Here is a 26,762-nt window from a genome sequence, read left to right on the forward strand (position 1 = left end):
TTTGAAAACATGTGACACACTCATAAGGAATGAACAACGTATTTCTGACAGAGACAAGAGACTACAGCTGTGGCTTTGTATTACTCAATCCTTCAGTGATACGACATCTATATTTTTCCTTATTTTATCTAGATGGGTAGAGTTTGATTTGACATAATGATAACTAATGTTTCTCTTTTTGTTTCCAGGTAAGCAAATCAGTCTTGAGTGATTCGCTGACCACTGAAGACAATTACGATGAGCCATATACAATAACTGGTTCCCTGGCGCCGGCGCGGTGCGCCACGATTTATCGATATTTACTTCGTTTTGATCAATCCATTGTAATCGTCTTCATCTTCGGGTAAAGCTCAATGATTTGGCTTCGTTTATTTTTTCGTTCTACACTGTCATCAAAGATTACGTAGAGAAAATGGCTTCTGAGTGAGGCGTAGCTGTATCAGACGCTGAGTGCAGTAGCGTTGGGACAGTGGCATTAGACGAAAATCTTTTGGAAGGTCTCTTTTCGAGCGTCGTTCCGTCTCATAACCATCTTCCCTAATTTAGCTAATTCATTACGGAAAGGAGATGATTTCAACAACCTAAAGCTCCGGTCGGGGTGCATGAAGACATTTGTATGGAGGCCTAAGGTATGATCGTACAACTCGGGTCAATGCGCGGGATGTCTCTGTTCCACACATTGTATTCGGATCTGGAAAAGTCGGTCTGCTCACATATCCTATTGTTTGCATGCGTCCGCCCTTCACAGATTACCACCATTTAGATGCTACCGTATGATTAGGCCGTCAATAACCGAGATCCGTTTCGTCACACTGAGGTCTCTTTCCACTTTCCGTATTGCAGTTGTTTTCGTTCCATCTCGCACACTTAATTTGCTCGACTAGTAGAGTTAGAAAAAGACTAGAAGTTAGAGATTTAATTTCCCCATGTAATTGCTATAATGGTGGTTTTTTTGGGCTAATAAGAAACATAAAACAACTAAATTGCTCGCTTGCAGATGAATATAAGGACAACGATAACAAAGTAGATAGCCATAAATGAACGAGGTTCCAATAAGAATCTCCCTTCTGATCAGTTACTATTAAACAAACACTACCATCTTCAGCCGTATTTTGGCGAAAGATCGATTATAACGAAACCTTTATACTATAATATGCGAATATATATATATAATTGAACAATTAGTTTAAATGAAAGTTGTTTTTACGTGAATATGTAATTCCTCATTATTTTATAATTACTTCGCTGAGCCAGTACTCCTTTGCGTACAGAACTGTGAAGGCCACGACAAGGACGCTATTCAACTGCTATGGGTTGTCATAGAAGTTTTATATGAGCGGGAACGGCAAAATATGTTACGTATATAATAGGCAGGTTGAGGGTTTACCTGTTTCATCTTCTAGCGTCTGGATCGTTGGAATTGTTCTTGCTATTTGTTACATCGTATTGAAGGATACTGGTCCGTACAACAATACTATAAAGCAAACCTAACCTGGTATCGCGAGAAGGTCATCCATTAAAATCTACAATTGGTCAACTAGTTTTCAGGCCAGTGAGTTACGATGAAAGCGACTTAGGTAATAAGTCGCTTAAAATAAAATTAGAGATACGTTCAATATTGCGTATCTCTAATTTAGGCGGGTGTAGTTTTAGATAATTTGTTTGCTTTGCCCTTGTTCCAAATATGTGAAAACACTTGCTTAAAAGTGTACCGGTTTGCAGAAAAAGAAAATACCGTTTAATTATTAAAACTGGCTACCATGTTTCCTTCTCTGATGTTTTCAAATAGATATCCTTCCTAGGCCTCCTAGAAACATTGACGCGTGTGATAACAGTCGTTTAAGACACACTTGTTTACTTTTTTTGCCACTAGGATACAGCTCTGAATAGCAGGATTTGTAAACGAAATATTTCGAACGGTTTTTCAACGAGGTGCTTACACGTATCGGTCTTCTTCGTCGTTAAAGGTTTAGATACGTATAAGGTAAGGTGATTCTAGACTAATCGTATATAGTTTTAAAATCGTGTTGAACAGACACAGATCGAAGGCGTGAAAGCAGGGTAGTTCTGGTCCATCAACGTCCAGCGACCCACATCCTACTTAGATAATAAGGACATATCAAGTGCAACTGTTTTTATGGCGATGTCAATAATTTACACCTAATACGATTGCATATCTGCAGTTCTTAACACTCATGGATCCAAAGAATTAACGAAAAAACATTATAGCTTCAGCAGTTGCTGATTAGATACAAGTGGTAGTGCGGTAGATAGCATTTATTATTACGCAGCAATATACCTGACATTGTTGAGCCGTCCTGGTCATAGTTCGTGTAATAATTCAGTAACGATCGGCAGTTATATTCGACATGACCTAGACCACGGACACACGGACGGAAATATAACCGATTTTACTTTATCATTGTGTGTCACTCTTTGGTGGACATTATCACCATTATCATGCCTTGAAATGCATAAACGGGATATCTTATAACCCGACGCGTATCTGTGTTTTTATTTGGTAAGTTTAGACTATCTGATCCACCTGTGTACGAACGAGATCGCTCGGTACATCCAGGCCTAACCATCTCAAATAGAACACTAACCAGCTTGGGTAGAGCCAGCAATTCAATTTCATTGTAGGCCTTTCTCTATCTATATTCCCGTCGCCTGAAAAGCGGCCGTCAATGGCAGAGGCGAGGACGGCCGTGGGTTGACGGTAGCAGTAGCAGCAGCGATTCGTAACGGTGAATGAAGCGGGGAAGGGACAGTGTGAAACGTGCGATTTGTGCCTGACGTGCTGCTGCTATTGTCGTGGGCGGCGAGGGCTGCATTGTCGACGGCGCTGTGGTAGACGATCGGCTGATGTATTGTGATGCTAGCGCGCTTATGCAGCTAAACGTTCAGCTGGCAGTCAACTATTTACGGCTGAGGACGAGGTGCAGGTCTGATAGTGAATGGTTGTGGCAAGTTTGCTCCTTTGCCCGTCGGCTACGGGTGGCAAATTGGGTACTGCTGTTCGGTGCCTTCCATCCTAGTGGAACAGGCAGACAGGCAGCACAGAACAGCATAGTACAGCAGGGGCTAGACTTTTAATAATCCTTTGAAACGGACGAGAAAGGGACATTACCCAACCCCTTATGGTGAGCGACCTATCGACGACGGCTATCGTCGTCATGCCATTACTACGATGTACGATGTTTTTCCAATTCGCTATCGATGACTGTACCGTCAAACCGAACGTAAAACACACAAATATATAATCGATCGTACGCGATCGTGGACATAAGAAGCGAATATTCTATTCCTACTATTTTGGTGGAATACGACGAACAAGTACTTCATGGACCTCATAATCTTCTACACTGACGTCAATATCGTGTCTTGATAAATTCTAACGTCGAAAATAGCTAAAGCGGTTAAATTGTTCTTCGAAAATGGAACGAGAAGTAATTTCTATACCAGTAGTCCTATACGTATGCGCTGTTCGAATATGAGACGACGCGACGTAAACTAGATCTATGAACATCCACGGCAGATTGACTTGTATAGAAGCAATTTCATTGCGTTTGCTTGGATTATGACTACACAACAAATACGAATGCCCCTTATGCAATCAGATATAATGCTGGGTCACCAAAACATCGGTTTGGTTTGGCTGACCAGACTTGCAAATCGAATACGTCTAGCCACATCCGCTGTAAGTACTAAAATGCCGCCGAGCATCGATCGATTTTCCTAACACAGTTGAAAACCTAGAGTAAGATCAAAGCTAATAAAATGTGTAATCGATCGAACTGTCTTTGCAAGAAGAGCAAAAACGTTAAGACCGAGCCAAGATTTAAGGACAAAAAATATGGATCACTAGGTAACTGCATATCAGGACAATTGCACGATTGTGTAAAGCAATGGGGCAATCTTGATGGAACATGGCAACGAATTTGATTTTACAAAGTCATGTATCATTTCTTCCAGAGCCAACGTAAATTCCTTAGAATGATTTTGCATTGTTGAGAGCTTGTCCTACTGGCAAAGACACGTTGTGAAGGCCTTAATAAACTGAGATACGCAACGCTCCGCCTAAAGGGGATTAGACTTTATAAAACAGATTTAAAAAACACTTTTTATTAACTCATCTTTTTCAAACCGACCATCACGGTCTTGTCCTTTATAGATTTATTGTTTTGATTCATGCATGTTCAGTTATAAACTAGGTTTATCGCAACCTTAATAGGGAACAGCGAATAGACGCGGAAACAACATATATTGTAATCTCTCCGCTAGAACTCAACTTAATTTTACGGAAGCCATATTTCTACTTAACCGCACTGGCCGTAAAAACGCCACTAATTTACCAGCGGGTAAAAAACAACTACTTACTGAAGACGAACAAAAATATATTAGGAAATGTTTGTGGAATTAAGATGAAATTTATGAGGAAAGAGACAGATCCAAGTTGTCGATTCTAATTTTTGTTCTATTGTTACGCCGTCTTCTATAACAGCGTTGCAGTTCTCCCACAGATCTTTGAAAAGTGATTGGCTACCATCTGATATGCTTATTTGTAAGCAGATTAATTGAGCGGGAATTTTATTGTAAGCTTATTATTAGTGGTTACCGCCACAGGCTGGTCGTTCCTTCTATAAGAAGGCGAACCCGACCGCTGAAACAAAAAAAAAAAAAAGAAAAGATAGCGATGACTGTCTTTCCCCATAGGATGATATTCAATGATGCCGCTGATACTGCTGGTGGTGGGGGGTTGATGATATACGCATAGCGATAGAAAAAAGAAACAAAGCAAATACGAACCCGCACTGACAGACAAACCAGGAGAATCTGCAAACGCGTCGTGTCGAAAATGACGAGTCGTGAAAACGCTAATGGTGGGGCAACAGTTTCTCTCTGTGGTGGAAGGAGTTGAAGGACATTATTCGGTCAATCGGTTGTATCGTCTTTAACATAGAACCATCCGGTCTCTCTGTGGTATTTTACGAGTGTGTGCATGTTTATGAATGTAAGTGCATTTAATTGTCAGTGCTGTGGGAAAAACGCTCGAAGGCGCGGGAAAATAAGGATATAAGGATAGCAAACGAAAGAGGAAATGTCTAGTGTGGTTCCTTTGACGACCGGCGGTAGTGGAAGTAAAACTATCTTACTTGTAGGATCAATAGCGCGGTACTTTTATAATCATCATGGTTATGTAAGTACTAGCTCAGTTTGATGTTGCTACCATTACCGTCGCGATGATATATATTATGAAGCGGGCTTTTGTATCAGTCGAGATGGACTCACTTAATCGCTGGTACTGTTGGATCAGACTTTGGAGTGATCGTCGCATTGTTATTTGGGTGCCCAGCTAAGCTTAAGTTTTGGTTTAACTCTGGCAAACTTAACGAAAAAGTTTGCCAGGAAGGTTTCGATAAGGCACTAAACGACAAGTGGACAATAAAAGAATACCACCGATTTTCGCGTAACGGTCCAATCAAATAATGGCGATCAACTGGCGGAATCCATATGAGATAGATAAGGAACAAGAAAGCGAAGGTGGACACGCTATTATAAGGGTGAGTGAACAAAAGCGCAGGAAGCATGACAAAAGAATGTATCTTTTCATTTGTCCTCTTTCACCTGCGCGCCTGTCTCCGAAAAGGCAACATGTAACACAGTGGCGGTAACGGTGAGGGCGACAAAGAAAAATAATGGATAAAAATTGAACACCTGGAGAAATAGTAAAATAAGAGTGACACGAGACAAAGCACCTGGGGGCAACGTTGTCTGTTAAGCCTCGAGCATAACGCGATGAACCTAGTCACACGACAAGAGAAATCAATAACACGCGTACGCACAAACCCTAAACAAACAGACAGCTAGCAATAGGATATGTAATTGTTTTCTATTTTCAAATCCCACTGCTAACCTTGCCGGTCCCCACTCTCCGTGTTTTCGAGTCTTACCCTGTTACCCAGCAGATTTTGGATGTATTTATACTGTGAAGCCAAAGCGGCACGATGCTCTGAGTCGACTAGGGCAAATGTCAAATTCACTTTATGAACAACTGCCGATGGGATCCTTGCGCCTTGGTCATTTTTCGAAATATCATCATCGAAATCATAGATGAGTAAAATAAAAATGGCGTTGATAGACACTAATCGTTGGATACGGTAGGAAGAATTGGCTTGGGTTATAATTGTCGATACGAAACATCGAAAGCTTTCAATATACCAGAACTGGTTGGTAGCATCCGATGACATTTGCAATACGATCCCAAAGCTTGTTCGAAAAAATTCGCGCGAAAAATAGAGGGCGCTACTCTGTCCAGGCTATGAATATTATTATATGCAAAAATAATAAGAATTACGCTCAATTAAAGTCAGAGATTAAATCAGTTATTCAAAATGAGCGATTCCTGAACAGCCATAAGTGGCGTTGCGTTGGTTGGCGTTCGCTTCCATTATCGAGTCAGTCATTGTGATTCACTCAACGACCCAATATTTGTCATAGTCATCATGATTCGGGGTTCGGGTACAACCAGACGTATACAGTTATTTAGACTGTATTATAAAGATAATGTATTTTTACGGCGATATCCATTCGTTATTAACTGGGTTATCAGTAGCCAGACCATTTCCGAATTGATTGGCGTACTAAAGTTTGTAAGTGCCTGTTGTGAGCGCAAGCTATTATCGCTACCACAAGCCCGCACCTAGCTGCTTATCAGTTCGACACCGAACTCGTATTGATGTACGGCAACTGCATTTACAACGACCACAAGGTCTACAATGACTTGCTGTCAAGATACATTATATCGTACACGTACAGGATCATCAGGGGAATACGAGCTTACTTCCTTAATGTCCGCTCATTTGAAATAGTATATTCTATGATAACAGGAACAAGTAGTTGACCCAATGTGGATCTGGGTCAATATTCTCAATTTATCGCATCACAGCATATTCTTTCTTTTCTGCCTTCCGACTATTATGGTAGACGGCAGAAAAATAATAAAACGAAGTTACCGGCCTCGTGTAATAGCTACATAGACCTCTTCTTATTTAACGGGTCACAGCGTCGCGTTGGCGACAGAATACGGGCCTCAAGCAACCCGTATGACCCTCTGTACTCACCCATTTCGATCGTTACGGTAAAGGGCCGTTAACGGGCGATTCGACGCGACGCGACGCCACGCCACCGCCTCATTACGTCTGCAGAATGTACCTGATTTCATTTCAAGATACCGTTCATGTTGTTTTTGCTTCTTTATTTTTTCCGCATCAACATTGACACTCCTGTCATCTCATATCAATTCACGGTGCCCACATGTATTATTTCTGTATGTTTCGTATTGTTTTCAGCGGCTGTAAAAAAAGCGGATAACATTAACAATGATATTAAGTATAATAGCACTTGTTTTCAAGAAAGATAGCACCCTTCAGGTGCAAGCAGCCCCTTGGCAGGGCTTCCATGTTGAACCACTCAACTTCCGTCAGTTGCAGCAATTGAAAGTCATTCATCTAACAGTTTAGGATGGTAGCACTATATATAAGCGATTTGCTTACATTTAGTAACTTTTAGCTATTCCGATAGGGCAGCTTATGCTTATATTGTCTTACAAGACCTTGTATGCGTATCAAACAGACAACTCGAAATTTCACTCTTCAGTGTTTCACTGAACCACAAGTATTTCTTTCAGAATGCAGTAAAGGGGGCAAATCGAGGTCACATCGAGTACAAGATTTTAGATATGTATAAAAAATTGATTAGACAAAATGACTGCTTTTTCTGAAAAAGATCTAGCTCAATAACAATAGTTTTCCTCTCTTGAGCCACCTTGTTCTACTATGAGCGCACATATGGTCTATGTATCCACGCTACAATTAGCTGTAGGCTGACAGTAATTTCAATACCGTACTACTAGTGCTACTAGTGAAATGATTTCAAAATGAAGTTAAAAAAAAATAAGATGAACAGAAGCTGGCCAAATGTCCCAGAAGGCGACGCTAGGCACACACAGACGCGACGTATATCAGCGCCAAGCTTCTCGTATAGGTGAGATACGCAAAGCTGTCCTATAAAGACACTACATAGTGGCAATAGTGGCTGATCAGGTTAGTAGAGATGCGCAACTGGGTTCGTCTCAGTATGCACCAGAAAGGAACGATGTTCATTTAAAAGCCCTTACCCGAATTATGAGACTAAAAACATCTCTGCACAGTTGTCGCGTTGTATAAGTCTGATCAATTATATTAAGGTACCACAGTTCTGGTGGCCAGCTGGACGAGTATATCCGTTCTTCCATATGATGTAATGCATCTAACGATATACTCATAGGAAAGTCAAATTAGCTTGGGGCAACTACGTGTTCCTTACAGCAGGTGACGTGACCGTTTGCAGATGAACGAAAAACAAAAATCTATTTTCGTTGTCCTTCTGGGCCCGTATGACCCATCTGGACCCGTATGATCCTGCTGGTGATGTGGCATAATGCATTTCAATTGCCCCCTGTCAGGAAAATAGATAAGCAAATCAAACGTTCACCGGAACAGGAGAGCTTGATGAACTTATACTTAGCTGGGATTATAGTTAAGCAAAGGATAGTCAAGGGCAAAGGGTAGCTATTTGCGACATGGCGTTACCGAATAAGAAACTAGTTTGCGGTTCAACTTGGTGCTAACAGAGCAACGCCGACAGAAACTAATAAAATCTAGCCGAGAAAAAGCCCTTCTCTCTTACTGCTAATGCTTTCAAATAAGCGACGACCAAGGGGAACATTTTTGCTAGACTATAGAGCTACGAGAACATAACGCATATATGCTAGAGAACATAACGTTTTGTGAATGGTACATTTGAAAAGTTTTGCGTTGAAGTACCTAGAGGCTAATTTTTTAAACACACGAAATATTCTTTGATAACGGTCCGAATTTCCTGAACTATGAGAAAAAATGATCTGGATACATTTATTTCTAATATGGGCAGAGAAACACTATCAAGACCAAGAATAGCAAAGCTTTTACTGAATAAACTCTCGAGCATGAACTGGAAATGAGTCGCAAGGCACGGTCTTAAGATGGCCAATACAGATAGAATATGCATTTTCTGCTGTTACCTACATGAAGATAAGTACATGAAGATAATCCCTCTTGCACAGTTAGTGAAGTGCATGATGCGAAATCGAAAGTTAATTTAGTGTGAAGTTTCGGGACGGAGCTTTAATCTGAGCTTAAATTTTTGCAGTTGATGCGGTAACATGCTTTCGTTAATTGAAATCACGTATCACACTTTCATAGTAGTGTTCAATGCATAGTATTTTTAACAAATTTGCCCACGGTTATCTAAAAGTACCACAAACACTGTGTCTTATAAAGTCGATGAACGGTCTTTCTTCTATAATTAGTAATGTAATTACTGAACTGCAAGCTCTATGCAACTATCGATGTCTATTGTTTTACGGAATTTTTTTTATGTAAAGCCCTATTATATAAGTACGTACTGAGCTTGTTTGGCCATAGCAGCATTGCAGTTTATCGTCTCATTGCTTGTATGTGCTTAATCATAGGTATCGTATAGACGGTGTTACGGCGATGGCGCTATTGACGCTACGAAATATCGAGAAATAATAAACGATCAAAAATAACTAAGGAGTCTACCTAGGGACAAACCAGATTTCCTCGAAATGAAAGCCCTCCATCATATGAAAGACTAGCTTATCTTCCTACATTTGTACAATAGTTTAAACGTTTTGCGTAATCTTCTTTTTGACAGGAGACAATGGACAGCATCAAAAAATGAAAATAACAAAATGTGGTCACCGTAATATTGTTATCATTACTATTCTCAACGAAGCTTCTAGCTCACGAGTCTGAAACATCTATGCATAGGTATACATAAACTTTTGTTCCATGACGACTCTCTTGGCGTAACACAAGCTCGTCGTAGGCCCGTAACCCATCACTTACCACCGGTGACCATGTCAGTTGCAGAAGCAATATATCCCCCACACGCCTGCCCCTATACAACGAGAGCAATTACGAGTTCCGCAGGGGCGGCGGTAGCAGTGTTCATTACCGCATCAAATGCGATTACGGTATATCGCCGAGTGGGACATTTTTTAAATGTCCCACTCGGCTACTACACTCGCTACTAGTTCTGTATTTGCTAATATCCTGGCCGCACCCTCATTTTAACAAACGCAAGATAACTGACCACAATATCATCTAGCCTTGCCATGTAAGACCACAAAGACAAAATTCGAACGAATGGTTGCCGGCTACTGAACTTGGTGCAGATATGGACGAAAATCTCGTACTGCTGCCACCTAACGCTGGGTGGCGGAAAAGGCCTCTGTTTGGCTGCAGCCTGCGGTTGCTCGAGGGCATTTGGCGGCGTCAGAAGCGGTATCGCCGCTGACAGCAGCGACATCAGCAATGTTGAATTCGTATTGTTCAATCATCGCTGAAACAGCATCGCACATAACAGACAAACGTTCGTGGACAGCTGTTTCGACTTATACCAGCTGGATTTATTAGAGGTGCGTCTTAGAGGACAATTTTAGTCATGTTATTACTATTTCTTCTAGCTGCCACTTATCTTCTTCATTTAGTCTGATTGGCACCTAATAGCTTGACTCATATCGTTTGTTTCTCGACATAATCTCTTAAGTCTTAACGAACTAGCCATTGCCATGTTTTAGCGTTCCTCAGTCAACATCCTTGGTCTCGGCACCCATATTTGTCATCAAGGCTACGATTTATAATCGTAAATACACTAGTCGCCCGCGTCACCCCAAAGGTCCTGAGTGCTCAATCATACAGGTTATTCATTCATGTAAACATTATACTAGGACTCAATCGGCACGAATCACAGTAAACATATGATTGGTGTTGATCAAACTACTTCCTCGCTGTTGAGTAATGTGTGTTCGTGGTACATTAAATAGCGAAAGTAGTTGTATTTCCCACGAGTATCCGATAAAATGCGTAAATCCTGACGTCATCTGGTAACACTCGGACGTATTCAGTTGAAATTTAAATAGAAATACGTCCGAACGCATGGTACGCGCCCGTTATCTATCGATACGATGTGACGGCTACGTCAATAGCACGATGAAGAAGACGGTTTGATAATGTATACAAAATAGTAAGAAACAGAAGTTCGGAGGTTAGGCTGCATAGGCAGGGAACCGATTGCTAGAACAAGGTGCTTCTTTGTCACTTCCATATTATCGAAAACGATCTTATGGTGATTCACGGGCGGCTACACTTGAAGTACAATCATTAGAAGATGCAACGGGGTGTCCGCTGTCATCTAATGTCGTACATTTTAACAAATATGAGTTCAGTGTGTAGCGGTGTTTCTGCTCGTTTAATTTTGCATAAACCCAATTGAGATTTACCAACACTTCGTGACATTCAACGGTTCGTTCCGACGCCGCAACATAACTGCAGATAATGGGCAGACACGATCCTGTAGCAGTATATCTAATTTGCTGATTGTAGATTTATATAAAATGTATATGTATAAGTAACTTTGAATATAACTTGTCTAAATTATTCACTTTAGTGATCACGTCTTTTTTTCCCTAGAGCGTTTGCTTTTCTATAGGTAAGATATATAGACACAGACAACACTCGGATCGGCAGATACTAGATGTCATGTTAAAGAGTTATTTATTATATGCAAAAAACTATCCAAGAATCTTTATCAAATACTATCGGCAATACCGTCATATAATAATAAAACTGGAGTCTAATAATACCTATATTTTGCCTTACATCTTTTCGCGCCACCAAGTCAAACTGACGTTGTTAGATTTCGAGGGTTTGTCACAGAGTCGTCTGCTTCAGATGTGGAGGATTCAATTGTTTATCATAATATTCGTGTATGTGAACATCGAGCAGATGTCAGATATGTATTTAGAACACTCCAACCAATTACATTAAGAATGTTGAAGGTACATTTAGAAAATGCGCGTTTATTACTAGAAGAATTAATTTTCTTGGTTCTCTCTTATTAAGATATTTTTATTTTGCTTTATTCATACAAATAGTGTAGCTGTACGAGTGCGCGACTTCGTTTCATACATTGAAAATAAATCTAATTTTCCTTATGAGGCGGGTTGAAAGAGAGGACGAGCTGATGATAGCAGAGTAGGCCATTTCCTGCCGTATTAGATTATTATAGAGTTAAATCAGTACCAGCTCTGGCGATGCCAATAATTAACATGAACGACCGGTCATGAAGAACGTAAATTTGCGAATACATCAGGGTACATAGATCGGTTCAAAGATCTGATGGACATTTTCTATTCCGTAATAGATAAAGAAAAAATGTAGTAAACAGTATCTGAGGTACGCATTGACAGTTGCCGTAATGCTCCATACAAGTTTTGGCACGGACAGAACGATGGCTTTCGTATCCTGCTGTCCAGCCAAACGAGATTCACTTCCCTTTGTACCTCTTTACGGGTGATGTGATAAACCGAAGTGACCGAAAGTTTGCAATTTTTTCCTTCATCATGTCCGCGAAGGCCTTTCTTTTTTGTGAAACTTGTTGCTGTAGTCTTTTTTTTTTTCTACCAATATCTGTACATACAAATATCCATAGCTTTAGCTACGCTGAACGTTGTTCGACACGGCCGTCCAGTTTTCCACTGAACTCTCCGCCTACGTAATGGAGCAATTTCGTAGCATCCTGGAACTGATAGTGCTCCGCTGGATTCTATCGAGATCCTGTTTTTAAAAAACATCCTCGTCAAATTTGCGACAATTCGACGTGCAGTCGTTGGTCCTTGATTGAACTTATTTTCCTAAAGGGATCAGTTTGACGAACGCAGAAATATCGACTTGAACATCGTCGTTGTCCTGTTTGAGAAACGTACAACTCCGTTCCATCTGCTCATGAATAGTAGCTTTCCAATACTTACGCAAAGGCTACTTCAAGCAGCCACGCAAATGCTCCTTGCTCTATTAGTGACGCCATAGGAAGATAAAATGTTAGCAGGAACACATTTCGTTGGCTCTATATATATATATCAAGGAGACATTACGGCCACGATCAGATGGGGAAAGCGATTTTCGTTGTTCTTCAATCCCAATTCTATCTGTTAACCGCAATACGAGCCTTGCGTAAGTCATCATAGCGTCATCGTGCGGACAAGTTTATTCATCTGAAATTTCAGTGCTACTCTGGTTCCGTTAAGTTTATTCCATCGTTGGTTGAGGCACGTTGATAGGGTGGGGTTGTCCCCGAGCCTGCGAATTCGTTCAGCACGATACGTTCACTGCCTTTAGGACAAAATGTACCTAAACTGCCGAAACCTAGCTACAAAATTGACTACTGGCACGCAGAGAATCTGCTTTAACATAAGTGTCGGACTTGACTCTGCTGTCTCACAAGAGCATGCCGACTGGCGTATAAATGCGCAGCGGCAGATCGAAGTGGAGCTATATTCAACTTTTCTAGGTTCACTTCTATGGGCGCTTACAAGAGCCTAACATGAATTCAGCCCTGTCTTAAATGATCTTCCATGTTTGTGCATTGAACCGCCGTCATCTGGAGCTACATTAGAATGGCATTGAAGGTGGTGCTCGAATTCCTTCCAACCGTAACCTTCAATGCCACAGAGGTTGGTCTGATTGCGTTTTTCTTCCTCTGCTCAGATGCACTCTGATTTCTGTTGGATTATAGATCACGTTTCGGTCGATCCACTGCGGAGCTTTCCGCCATCGTATCTATTCCTTCCCATATCGCCGGATCTATAGGGCGTCAATGATTCAGGAATCTGATACACTCTCGAGTGTACATCGAAATCGAAATTACTGATTCGTAATTAATTGGTCAAAGCTGCTATCGCATTTGCCGATCGTACAGGCGACCGACATAGGAAATGTTTTCAATCATCGAATATTTGTTTGTTGCAGAACATTTTTTGCCGCGATTAGGTCACCTCTCTGCTACCTTTCTATTGCAGTGTTCACTACAACTATTTCGCTCCACAAGGTGGTCCAGCAGCGTATTTTGGCGTATATCATTTTTTATAGTTTCATGAAGAGTTTTCAAGTTATGCACGTATGTATTCTCAGCTCTCAGGACACGTTCTTCTCTCGAATATAAATAAACATGTCTAGCAGTATGGTATTATCTATAAAATCATTTTTTCAACAATCAATCCACCCCCGTCGATTCGATACAATAAGCTTGCATAAGCATATAATTAATTATATGTATTTTTTTATATATTTGTATAAATCTGAATTTTTACCACATCGTTTTACCAGGATATGGTACATTTCGTGCTAGGTACTGCGTAGCGCACGAGGCCGAGAAATTTGCTGAATTTCTCAGTGTATAGCATTTCCGTCGCGAAAAGCGTCATACGTACTTCGCTTTATAGCGCAAAATCATATATCCACTAGACAAGACAAAACACCTATTATTTACCGGATGTTAGTAACCAGTCACAATTGTCAGCAAATAAATTCCCATTTGTTTGTTTCTGCTTCCCAGATTACCAAACACAGTGACAAGATGTCAATAGCAACTGAAGCACACACTCTGCCATCTTGTTCTCTTTTTTCTAGTTGACACGCGCTTCATTATCCTGCCTTCGCGAAGCCAGAGGTTAACAGAGCGAAGACAAAAATATTTTTAATTACAGGTCCACCGCAAGTCGACAGTCATCAATAGCCTTGAAATTGACCGCAACCTTTATACTTCACTTGAAAAGCTATATTGTTTGTTTCGATCTAACTTTTTTATTCAATTGATTTTTTCTCGGAAGAAATAAGCAGAATTTTGGCTTCTTGTTAGTAGATTTCACTTCCGTCAAGTCTCAAGGCTGGTTTATCTCGATTCTGTTATCTATTCACATTTGACTGCTATCGAAAATTTCAGTCATCAACTAGAGATGTTTGACAAAAAAATATCGGGCTTGGGTAAATCTTTATCGAAATCCCGTAACACGGTATATAATAGTAGCATATTTTATAACGGCCAAGCTACCGTTGCATAGCAATCGCTCGTTTTTCTATACAATTGAAATCGATAAAATGAAGGGCGTCGTCAACTGATAGTATAAACGGGAACATCACAGCAATACAGAAACAGGAATTGTACATAGAGCAGCGAATAGTCGTTTAGCATACTGTAGTTTCGGTTTCAGCTAGAAATAGATATCTTACTTCATTGCCATACTTGTATCCCAGCTCGTCATGTGGTAATTCACAAATAAACAAGAAAAAACACTACATGCTATAAGCAAACGACAGAGCACCACGACTCTGTCCGGTAGGAAAATGGGCGCAGGCTGCAATTAAAATTCACTGGCAATTATTTTAAAGCTATCAAACAAAAATCACAAAAGGACAGCCAGGCATGCAGTCACCACCCAACAATGTTGTGTTATATCGCTTTTTGGCTTAATTAATTCGAGTTACTAAAATTCAAAATTAGGAAAAAGGCTTAGCGAAAAGTGGCAGATTGGTATGGCAATAATAAATACAAACGGGTCAATGGAGTGAATATCCGTTGAAAGAAATGCTCTAAAGCTACCTCGAATTTAAGATAGGCTTGCTCTAAAGTACTGCATAGATTTATCGTAGATTGGCGTTGCATGTATGATTAGTCTTCATTTCGTTAAAGTTAAATGTGGCGCGCTGGTTCAGACGAAAATCTGTCGGATTCATGAGCTCTTCCTATAAGGTATGTCCACTGTGCAAGTAAGCGGGAGCTCTTCGTAGGAAAATCCAAATATGTGTATATATATATGTATATGTATGTAATGTTAGGGCCATATGCGTGCCATTAACAACAACAACAAATCGCCGCCGACGTCGTCGTCACCGGTAAATACCTTCTGACTCTACTTGACTTTTGCCAGCTGGCTCATGTTGTCGTTGCATGTATGTACAGTTATGAAATCGATTTCGATACACATTTGGCCAAAAGTTACACGCATCCATAACACTGAAAGCGCCTATCACTCAGCCTAAGTTACTGCTCATTGAGAACCTCGCTGCGTCTAAAACGTATACATGCTTGGCAGCGAAGACCTACTAAGACCATATATATATATATATTAAACCATGTCAGCAATTCCTCTTCGCAGAGGAATATTGCTCCGAAATCAACAAAGAAAAAATTGCTTAGTCTTTTTGGTCATTTGAAAACCTACACGCTTTCGGTTTCGAAGTTATACAGTCGTAACGTCATGTTATGGCTTGGACACTTCGTGTCTAAGAGATGCAATGAGACCAAATACGAAATTACTGCCTGTAGGCGAATGTTTCCGTTGTTGTTCTATTTATGCTACTGCGTGCAGTTTCTTCAGTGGTGGCTTTTCTCTAGAAACTTTGGGCGTCCACTGGCCTCCATGGTCGGAAATCACCGGCATGACTCTTGCTTCTGTTGTTGACGACGCCGATATTCTGCAACCTCTTACAACGACGGCAGCTGCTTCTGGCATTATCCACCCAGTCTACTGCAGCAGCGAACGACAAACGCATTACCGACTCCAGTGCTCGCGCACCGCCGTTCGACCGAAGAGCGGCAGCAGAAGAAAGAGAAGACGGAAGAGAGCATTTTGGCATGGTACCAACGAAACGCACATTTAGCGTAGTCTTTTTACATTGTATATGTCGAGGACTCGGAGCATCGGTGTGGTTAGCCGTGTCACACGTGTACACACGCACACCATATATATACAAACAATAACGCATTGGGCTGTCACAGATTGCCTGCAACTGAAAGCGCTTACCATTTCTCTATTGATGTATGAAGCGCGACACGGTAAAGGCATACAGTCAGTTCAGCGCACTCAGTAAGCGTACCCAGAGTTTTTCCACGGTCGTTCAGCAGAACCCAAGACGGGTTTAGATACCGGATGACTGACAAGTGTTTGAGTTCATTATGTAAATTAGCGAAACTCAATAAATTGAAGCGTAAGAATGGAATAGTGTATAGCGATCTGAACCGCGAGTACCATAGTCGCTTCCACTACTCATATGGACGTCGCTGCTATGGCTGGGGAATGGAGGAACCTCCCACGCGTGGTATTTCGACTTATCGCTTGCATGCTGTATCGCGTATTCGTTTAGCAAATAGTCCATGCGTTTCTGGCGCGAGCCATTACCTTGTAATTTCTATATTGTTTGTTATTGTTGCCGTTGTTGTTGTCCTTGAAATTATACGGCGAAAGCTTCAGATGGCTTTGTGGTGTTCACGGTAATAGCAGTAGCAGTGTTGGCATCGTGCGCAATATATTGTTCGGTATGATAACAGGGACAGGATGAATTCCGCCGCCTCATGTGGTACATACAGATGTATGCACGGCATTATCTATGCAGACGATATCACCCGTGGCTTGCGGCCGATTCGTGGCCAACAGTGCCATTGAAATCGTGCTGCGTGAAATACAAATCAAATTGTCAGTCACTGTCATTTTGCTTTATCTTCAACTATCGACCGATGATCACACAGCCCCACCCGTGTATCTGCTGTTGTCAGTCTAGTCATTGTAACTTCAATCGGAACGGTCTGATCACACGCGATAGCAATGACGTCGTTAAACGATAAATCTCAAGTCATAGTGTAAACGGCTGTACTAATCCAGCGATCATACCTCTTTCGCAATGCCAGTCGTGAATGAAGTCAATCAGTTTCGACCCTTCGCCTGACTATCTCACATTGTGACGGAATAGATAAAACGTCATCACGGCACTCGAGATGTGTTTATAGCTCAGGCTAACCATATGATTGTTCTCGGATTTTGACATCATTTTGTCTACCTGTATTTCACGCTTGGCTTTTTTTTTTTCAAGATCTCCAAGACGCTCACGTGTCAACAAGTGACGTAATAGTGAACTTACGGATAGGCGTTTCATGGCGTTGCTGATCGGAGGACATTCTTTCACAAAGCGCACTTCTACCAGCCTCTGACTGACGTTCTGTCCTCGAGCGAAACATGATGACGCGGCTTGTTTTATGGTATAGGATTATAGGCGTATGCTTTATTGTCATTGTTTCCTGCGAGGGCTGGTCTCCTAGATAAAATAAACTTGAAATTCGATTGCCCGGTATTCATCTTAGGCCATCTATTTCGAAACAACAAGAGATCGAAATATATTATTAATATATCGGAATAATACGAAAAATCAAAGAAAGATATAATTCACTTTCTCCTTTCGCTGTTCCGCTTTCTAGCATGTAAACCTAATTTGACCCTTCTGCTTGCCTATCTGCTCTCTGGCTATCAAGTCAGTCCTGAGGATTGTTGCATGCATGTCAAGATGGTTCGCCATTTAACATCACAGAACGGAAATAGAGACAGAAAAATCTTCTACTATGGAGAGCGGAGGTTTTAAATGCGCTAAAGTATATAGGCTACGGTATCAGGCGGCCATACAGTTTTATAAATTTAATATTTTTGTTCACTTGGAGTAGATAGCGAATCTGCTTGAGCGCTTGGCCTTATATGGAGTACCTGGCTTGAGTCACTTGTTGACGGTATGTTCTATCTACGTAATTTATTTTTGATACATTATCAACTTTTTAATGATGGTTGGCGTCACTTAATTGCCAAACAAGGCCTTATTGTAAGGTAGAAGCTTACAGAAAGCTATACTACATCAACCGTTTCAGCTTAAAACGCTCAAGAAATAAGTTAGTCTGAATTCGTCTAGAAAATGGTGAATTTTATATTTGCCTCTTCTCTCCCACGAATGTTTGTATTGCTTTACTAGACCCATTAACATATTATTCTATAAAGACAAAATTGTGTAACAAATAAACCCCGAATGTCTGGGAAAGCGTTTAATTTGCCTACTCCACGCGCGCTCAATAGCAGATATAGGCTACAGTTGATATATATTCTCGCCAAAAATCCCACACACACACACACACACACGCAAAAAATAAGTTGACGTTCTCAACCAATGGTCTGCTTTGGCATACGTAAGAACTTCATCTGCCAAATTTAAGTAGCGGGTAGTGACCTACTATCTATCTATATATATGTACCACTATAGTTGTTGGAACCGCAACTACTGCGACTAGTGTAGAAGCTTAATTTGACGCTGCCGGTCATCAGCAGCTTTTTTCCTTTTTGATGTGGAATGAAATGATTCAGTTAGTATTCTAGCTACTGGTCAGCTAGTAGGAAGGACTAGCGTGTAAGGAAGTGGTCGGACGATAGACTGGCGAAGTACGCCATACCATTTCTACTTCCACTGTCGACCGCAGAGTGTTCTTCTTCCCTTTGAAGGCTCCTGTTCCTTCCTTGTTCTGTGAACCGTTGCTTCTGCTGACGTTGTTCTCGCGTCAACAGAGCCCAAACCCCTGCGTCAGTACACGACTCCCACGAAGGACGTTGTCCCCCCTATGATATGCTGCTGCTCTTGCTGCTTTTTCAGTGGCGGGCGCAAACGGGTCACTTTCATGCCTCCCGCTTGAGATGATGGCAGCGGCAATCCTGATGCTAGTAAAAGGCGGTCTAGCTACAGCATAATGACTAATCGCTACCTTACCGCCTGCCAAAATGTGTGATGACTGGTCGATCTGCCGGGCGTCAGCATCAACCGAATCAGCTTGCCAGCGTCGGTCAAACATTGCCCAAGAGCCTCCCAGCTCAGTGGATAGCTGTAGCAGCTGGCGTTCGAACTAAAAAGAAAAAAGCGGCTATAGGACTGAGGTGAGTCCAAAAGTCCTATACTGCTGGCCCTAGGAGGGCAACGAGAGGTCTACCACACTGTGTTTGCTACACGCTCAACAATAATTCGTTGCTGCAGCTGCTGCGTCGATCTTTGTGTATGTGCGTGTTCATGCGTGAGTGAGTACGCGTGCTGATGTTGAGAAGAAACCGGCGGTGAGCTACCGAAATCGTTAACAGAACTGTTTAAAATGAGTCGAACAAAATAACGACGAGAATCCCACACGCGCGGAGTATAATTACTAAGCAAGAAGTAAATCTGACAGCGCTCCGAAACTGCTACCGTAGTTAATCTTTGCACCCCTTCGGTCCTTTCGCCCCCTAGAAAACCTGCCTTTTAAGAACTATGTCACAACGATGCCGCTGATGACGAGTTGCCCTGCTATTGTAATTGCCATTGCTATCATTTGAATAACACGGTCTCGAAAGAGATGTTTATTCTGCAATTTTTTTTCAATATTTATATTTGTGCACGCGCTTTCCAACAGTGTTCTTCTTACTGTGTAAGTGAGATAGATCTTGTGGGCGTATATGAAGCTTTTCACCGAATGACGAATTTTATCCAGCCGTAGTTTAGCGTTGCTAGACAATAAATGTCGCCACTGTTGTCGGCGTCATTTATTATCTAGCAGCGCTAAAGTAAGGCTAAAGTTATTGCAATTAGCCTGTTCGATGTCCGTCTCTTTACGCTAATGAGTATGATGTAGCGTTGAATGTTAGCGAAGTGGTGATAGATAGACAGCCTGATAGTTTTTCGTTTAGCTCCTTTTTTCAGATAGAATGCGCCTTTTCTATCGCTCTCCCATGCCAAACCGAAATTAGGCCGTCAGTCAGCCAAACAACAGCCATAGCACCTACAACTAACAGCTATTTAACACATCGTCAGTATGAACAGCAGCGGCGGCGGCGGCGGCGGCGGCGGCAGCAGCAGCAGCAGCAGTACCACACAAAAAACCATAACCCAAGCGGCTTAAGTACTAACACGACGACAACAACAACAACAACAGGAATAACAACCACTGACAGAAGCCATATCATCAGTCGGCCAGACGGTGGCTACTATGATTGCGAAGTCGCCCCGTTGCCTCCTTCGCTAGGTCTCGCTTGCCTACGCGAGTGGGCCAGGGCTCACGGGGATGGCGGCGGCGGCGGCAGCAGCAGTGACGGCGACGATGGCCGCTGTTTCCGTGCTAGTGGAAATTTGGAAAGAAGCAAATTAGCTTGGGGGAGGTGATGTGTTTGATCTCCTTTGAAAGTTCGCTCGAAACGCGTTGGCCACGGCACTGTCTAGACATCGCGCGTGAGCGTGTAAGGCCATGTTGTGTGAAGCTCGTCAATTCGAAGTCTGCGGCTTGTCACACAGTGTCAGATAAGATGAGAGGGAGAGAAATGTGGAGGCCACGTGTCAGGGACCATACACTCCGCTGGTTGTAACGACGTGTAGTTGTGTGTTATAGTGAATTTTCGTGATCAGTGTGCTGCTTATTCGTGGGTCTATTTCGATTAAACTGTCCGTCGACTGGCTGTTCAGCATTGTCCGAGTGGATTTACTGCCCGGCCACTGCTTTAAACAATGAAGACTGATAAGTTCCACTCGACCTAGGATGACCTAAGGATCTTCCGTGTGTAAAGCACTATCGGAACAATCATCCAGGGGTCCTAGTGGGCGCGGCGCTGGGGCGCGGCACCCTCAAACGCACCGGGCCAAACTGGGCTTTTGGTTTGCTGTCATTCAACATCTTATGTCCCTTATCGGTTCGATTTGGCTCTGGGTGGTGAGTTTATGTGCACGCGTATTTCTCTGTACACAATGATTAAATATCAAATCTATTTGGTATAGTGGCAATATTAAGCACTTATTTGCTGTGCTTATTAAGATGTGCACTTATTTGAATGTTGTCGACGAGCGATGCGTTTTGTGGCGTGATCTAATTGTTCATTAATAATTTTCGTATATTTTTATGCGATATGCTTGTCGTAGCTGGCAATTACCCAAGTATCGGATATATGTTTCGTGCAATTACTTTATTTGGTCAGAGTTGGTGGGTATCGTTAAGTAATTCAAAAAAATATGTAAGATCTGTTTTATAGCCACGCGAGTACGAGGCCACGAGTATGAACGACTATAATAATATAATAAACAACAGATATATATAAATTTCATACAGTTTACCAGATACCAGATTGCTTGACTAGAGCTGCTGTGACGAGAAATAGGGAAGCATTGTGCTGTACGTCAATGACCTTCATTCGAGCTAGGGCTAATCAACTATACGAAAAGACATGAGTTAGTGTTTTATTTCTACCAAATGCTATCTGCGGATAGGCTATCGACAACTTGCTTTACGTGTTGAAATCCACGGCCATAGTCCTTCTATGGCCGGTGGGAAAGAAACGTTCGGCTGCATGGTGTGGCCCAGTATGAATTTGTCCATCGTATCGTCATCCGCTCTCGTAGGTGGATTAAACAAGAGATTAACCTTACGCGGATAGTGTACAGACATGCTGTGTTGAGTCACCACCGACCCACCACGAACCAAAGGTCATCGTCGGTTCGTTAGAAGTATTTCGTCATGATTTATAGCAGCAATCTTCTTTACGATAGACCCAACAGATTTCCAACAGGCGACGGAGTAGTCAAAGACCCATACACTTCGGTGTTATACAATGAGATTTGTGAATGTGTCGTCGATCTTAGCGTAATCTAGATGACGAACAATAATTGTAATTTCCGTTAAAGCAATACCACTTTCTTCATCAGTTACAACAATAGGTCTAGCTAGTCCGTTCGGTTTCTCATCGTAGTCGCCTCTCATTTACTTTATTTTCGGGTGCCTGAATGTGTTTACTTGAAAGAGAGATGTGCTTGGTCTACAGGTTTGTCCTTCCTGGTGGCGCATTGTGCCAAGCCAATGCGCAACACTCGTGAACGCCACTTTAGCACAACTAGCGCCACAAGCGGACCGACCGAACAGAACTAACGGCCTGCAAAGAGTCTACAACGACAGCGATAGAAACGTTTAATCTTAGAAGCGGCCGCAACTGTTTAACGAAAGACGAACGTCGTGCGTTCGTTTCTGATTTCCCTGTTCGCTGCTGCTGCTTTCGCCATCCACCGTCGCCTGTCGGATCTGTCTATAATCCATCTATCTGTATCGCCATGTCTGTCTGTTTAGCTTAGATGAATCTGTGTTGATTGATTGACAGTTGGCAGTCTGTCAGGTACGACGTCAATAATGAACGAAATACAAATCAGAATAAGATGGAAAAAAGTGTTTTGCGACTTTGGAAAGTTATCGTTTGCGACTGTTCGCTTGAATCCGTGTCTTTGTGCACTAAGACTCCCTGTCTTACCGGTAGCGCTATAGTCACCCAACAAAGCGACGGGTAGCCTGAGCGAGGACCTTGGACCGCCAGGAACGCGATTAATCAAAAGGCTAACAATCTGCCATCGGTTCCCTTACCTTCGTCGGCTCTAAAGGTGTTTTAGTATCGATAATTTCGTTGATCGAGCACGAATATAATGGAGTTGCAACCAATAACCAGACAATCGTTGCTCCTCGCTAATTACATTGACTCATAGTACCAATCGTAGTCAAGGGGGAAAAGCAGCAGTCAGAAAAAGAGCCCGTTTGTCACCGGTGGCTCAACTCCACGCAACTTCGAACCCAGAACCCGATAACAATAACCTTTTCGTCGGAATATAGTTTTGAGCAGGCGTTGTTTTCGAGCTCTCTCTTCGTTGATGTCAACCTGCTAAGCGATGAATTAGGACAAACGGGTAAAATGCGCTAAATATGCTTTTGAACTATCGCCTTTCGGCGAACATAACTGCCGAAAGAAAAGGACCACTGGAAGTTAAGTGGATCTAAGGTCTGGCCTAACTGTGTTACGCATCTTCGTTGGCCTTGCGATTCGATCTCGCCCCAAAAAAGCGTTCAGAACCATTGAATCCTGGAACATGCGTATTGCTTGCATAGGGTACTCAATGAACAAATAAAGGCAGCATGCAAATACCCAGCTTTTTGAGAGCCCTTGGGACCAGGTTGCATGAGCTTTACTCTCTGTGCAAGCGCAAAAGACACCTGACTTGCGAAGTTATTTTAGTAGACGCACTCTGCAGAAGGTTTACGTAAGAAGGGATACGCATCCCTATTAACTAAAACTTAGAAAAACGACAATATACGAAATCCTGGATAGCGAGTACGCATTCTCCTTGACCGTGTCTGGGCGCATGTAAATCGAAATTGTACCTAGTGTTTTCTACACTGTCCGGTTCTGGATCAGTGAAGGCTGTAGTGTTATTCTGTCTCTCTGTTTCGAGTTTTGTGGGCGGTATCGCCGTTAGGCATTGCATCAGACGCTTGGTTCCCCGTGCTCGAACCCAGACCACAACGCGTCCGTAAGAAAAACACTCGAAATACGAAAAATGTATGATTTTACCTAGCAGTCAAAATGAGAAGAATATGAATCTGCTATCTCTGCGATACATATCCATATATGCTTTCCCAAACGACTAAATGGTAAGAAAGAGTCTCAAACTCATGAAGTCTCACCCGGCTAAAAATCTCACTTGTAAAGTGTCAGGCCAAGCAGGCGACGTTGAAGAGGCCCAACGTGTTGAGTCGCATAGACATAGGCTTATTTTCAATTCATTCCGGCTTTCTGAAGCAACAAAAAAAAACATATTGGAGTGACCTTATTAATAAGATGATCACCGTCATTCAATAATAGTTAACTGCAACATGCTTTGATTCTTATCTCTCGCACACAGATATATATATATATATATATATATTATACAGAATTCAGCTGTCCTTGTCAGCTGAACGCAGCGTAATAGCATTCTTTGTTCGAAAAGTCCCTCCGACGATCTTTTCCCTATCATACATTTGTTATTTTAGCTTGCTTTATAATGGAGACGGCGAACACGTGGGAATGTTAATGTCAGTTTGTCAAGATATTGCGTTTTTGTGTACTCACTCTGCGCATGTAGGATATTTATTGCAAAGACGTGTGTATCATGGCCAGCAGCGACAGATTAATCGAAAAATATAAAAGTGATAAACGAAAGGCCAATGGCTCAAGAGTGCAGCACAGATCACCTTGCGCGCTCACCGAAAAGTTTACCGAAAAAGAATGTATTTTTATTTAATGATTACAGTAGAAATCTCATTTAACTTAATCTAGTTTATATGAATGCTGCGTTTCCATAATTTAGTTTTTTGCTCTGATTAACTGAGCAGAACACAAAATAGCATGTCAGCCCTTTTACATGTTTTTATCATTGTAGAAAGCACTGGGCGTCATGTTCAGTGCGGCGGAGGACAGCGGACCATTCAAAAATCGTGATGCTAATTATGATAAATGGATTACGCGGAGCAAACGACGGCCGAAGGCCGCTATTGCCCGACGTCTTCATCAATTTGGCCAACAAATGTACAACAATCACTTGTACGCACTTCAGCCAATAAATCACAAGATGGTTGCGTTCGGTTAGAAAAACTATCAATTTTTAATGCTGTTTGTATTTCGTTGTTGTTCCTTTAATTGTTGTTCTCCCTATCGTCCTGTTCTTGGTAAAAAAGTTAAATGCTAAAATGTTCCTATCGTTATTACGCGTCGAGCATATTCTAAGAAAGAATGAGGAACTGAAGAGAGAAAGCTGAAGAAAATCAGCGTATTACCCAAGTCCTATTGTCGTTGGCTTTCTGTACGCAGGCAGAACAAGCGAGCAGAAGCATGCACAGGTAACGCTGTAGCGTGAAGTTCTAATCGGCTGTTGACGATTAAAGCGATGCCGATCATAAAGCATTGTGATAGTCAGGGTTCGAATGTGGCGGTACAAATCTGCTCTCGTCACTGTCGGCCGAAGGTGCCAACAAAGTGCCACAATGGCATGGCGCCATCATCTGTTTTTTAAAGTCAAATAGAAAGATTGTACTTGGCGCTGCCACTAGTAGTTTGTAAGTAATTATTTTAGCCATAAATGAAAATATCAACTTGTGTCGCAGTTATCGAATAAAAGCTAAATTAGCTTCGAATATAAACACAATGTGGGAACAGCGAGGCTCCCGTTTCGTGAGCTCTTTATTTAGCTTCTGCTATCAGAGGGTCTATTTGGACGGTTGGGCGACTATACGAATTGCGGATTGGCAATCTCTGCAAGGTTCTACATCGTCACTTATAGTCCTTCAGCTGCACTGTTGTATCCGATATTTTGCCCTTTTGGATTGGCCTTGTGAGCGCTCGTCCTTGCCCTCATAGTAAACTTATCAATTCAATGGCATACCTAATGATTGATTCGACGCAATAGCTTGGTACTTTGGCATGGTGCTCAACCTTCGCATCAACTCATGAATAAGAAAAATGTCATCAGATAATGCTCGACGGACATGATAATGACATTGCAAAAATCTCTTTCATTTTTATATATTTTAATTTTCCCGTCAAGGTATGTAACTGAAATTGTCGGTCACACCGACCATTTCCAGCCGGCATATCGCATCCTATTGCATCCTGCGGACATTTTATTGTCTGTATTTTTATTTAGTCTGCGAGCTAAAAAAAAAGAACAAATTTTGTATTTGATTAGTGGAGTCCCTGACCCAGTATCACAATTAGACATCAAGTTCTTCAGCGTCTTGTGATATTGTCGGTATTTACGTTTGCCTTTTTCTATTGGAAAGGAAGATAAAAGTAGATGCATTCCCGAACTATTAGGATCTGCTGGTTTACGCATACGACGACGTAAATCTAGGGGCCATTTTGCGTTGTTATAATGGTTGTTATATCTGCACTTGCAGTCCAGTATTATTACTATTATTATAAGTAAAATTATATAAAATTATCAAAAAAAAAACCCTTTGCACCCTACCGTGGCAGTCGGATAGTTCAGGGAAAGGCTAGCAAATCCCAAACGTTTACTTCTGCCATATATGTGGAACATGGAGGTAAGCGGTTAAAAAAGCTGATTGACACCCTTACCCTAAAATGCCATTATTTCAGCAGCCAAAATAAGTAATGGCCATCTGCATAGTCAGGCTTTGCTGTGGCTGACCGC

General features: G+C 41.8%; 1 protein-coding gene across 5 annotated transcripts in view; it reads left to right on the forward strand.

The window, feature by feature from the left end:
• The window catches only part of LOC111255518 (uncharacterized), a 185,383-nt gene that overhangs the window by 133,830 nt on the left and 24,791 nt on the right, over positions 1 to 26,762 (forward strand). For 2 of the 5 annotated variants that reach the window (XM_086974880.1, XM_086974895.1), the window contains exon 1: positions 5,345 to 5,564. The exons of 2 other annotated variants lie outside the window; for them this stretch is intronic. In XM_086974880.1, coding sequence (XP_086831006.1) covers positions 5,490 to 5,564 — 75 coding nt within the window. In that variant the 5' untranslated portion in view covers positions 5,345 to 5,489. Of the gene's footprint in view, positions 1 to 5,344; positions 5,565 to 20,643; positions 21,475 to 26,762 lie in introns of those variants that run through there. One more of the 5 variants, XM_086974882.1, reaches the window with a different exon arrangement.

This window comes from Varroa destructor, unplaced genomic scaffold, assembly GCF_002443255.2.
Source record: "Varroa destructor unplaced genomic scaffold, Vdes_3.0 BEIS01000001.1, whole genome shotgun sequence".
In the NCBI taxonomy this organism is placed as follows: Eukaryota; Metazoa; Arthropoda; class Arachnida; order Mesostigmata; family Varroidae; genus Varroa; species Varroa destructor.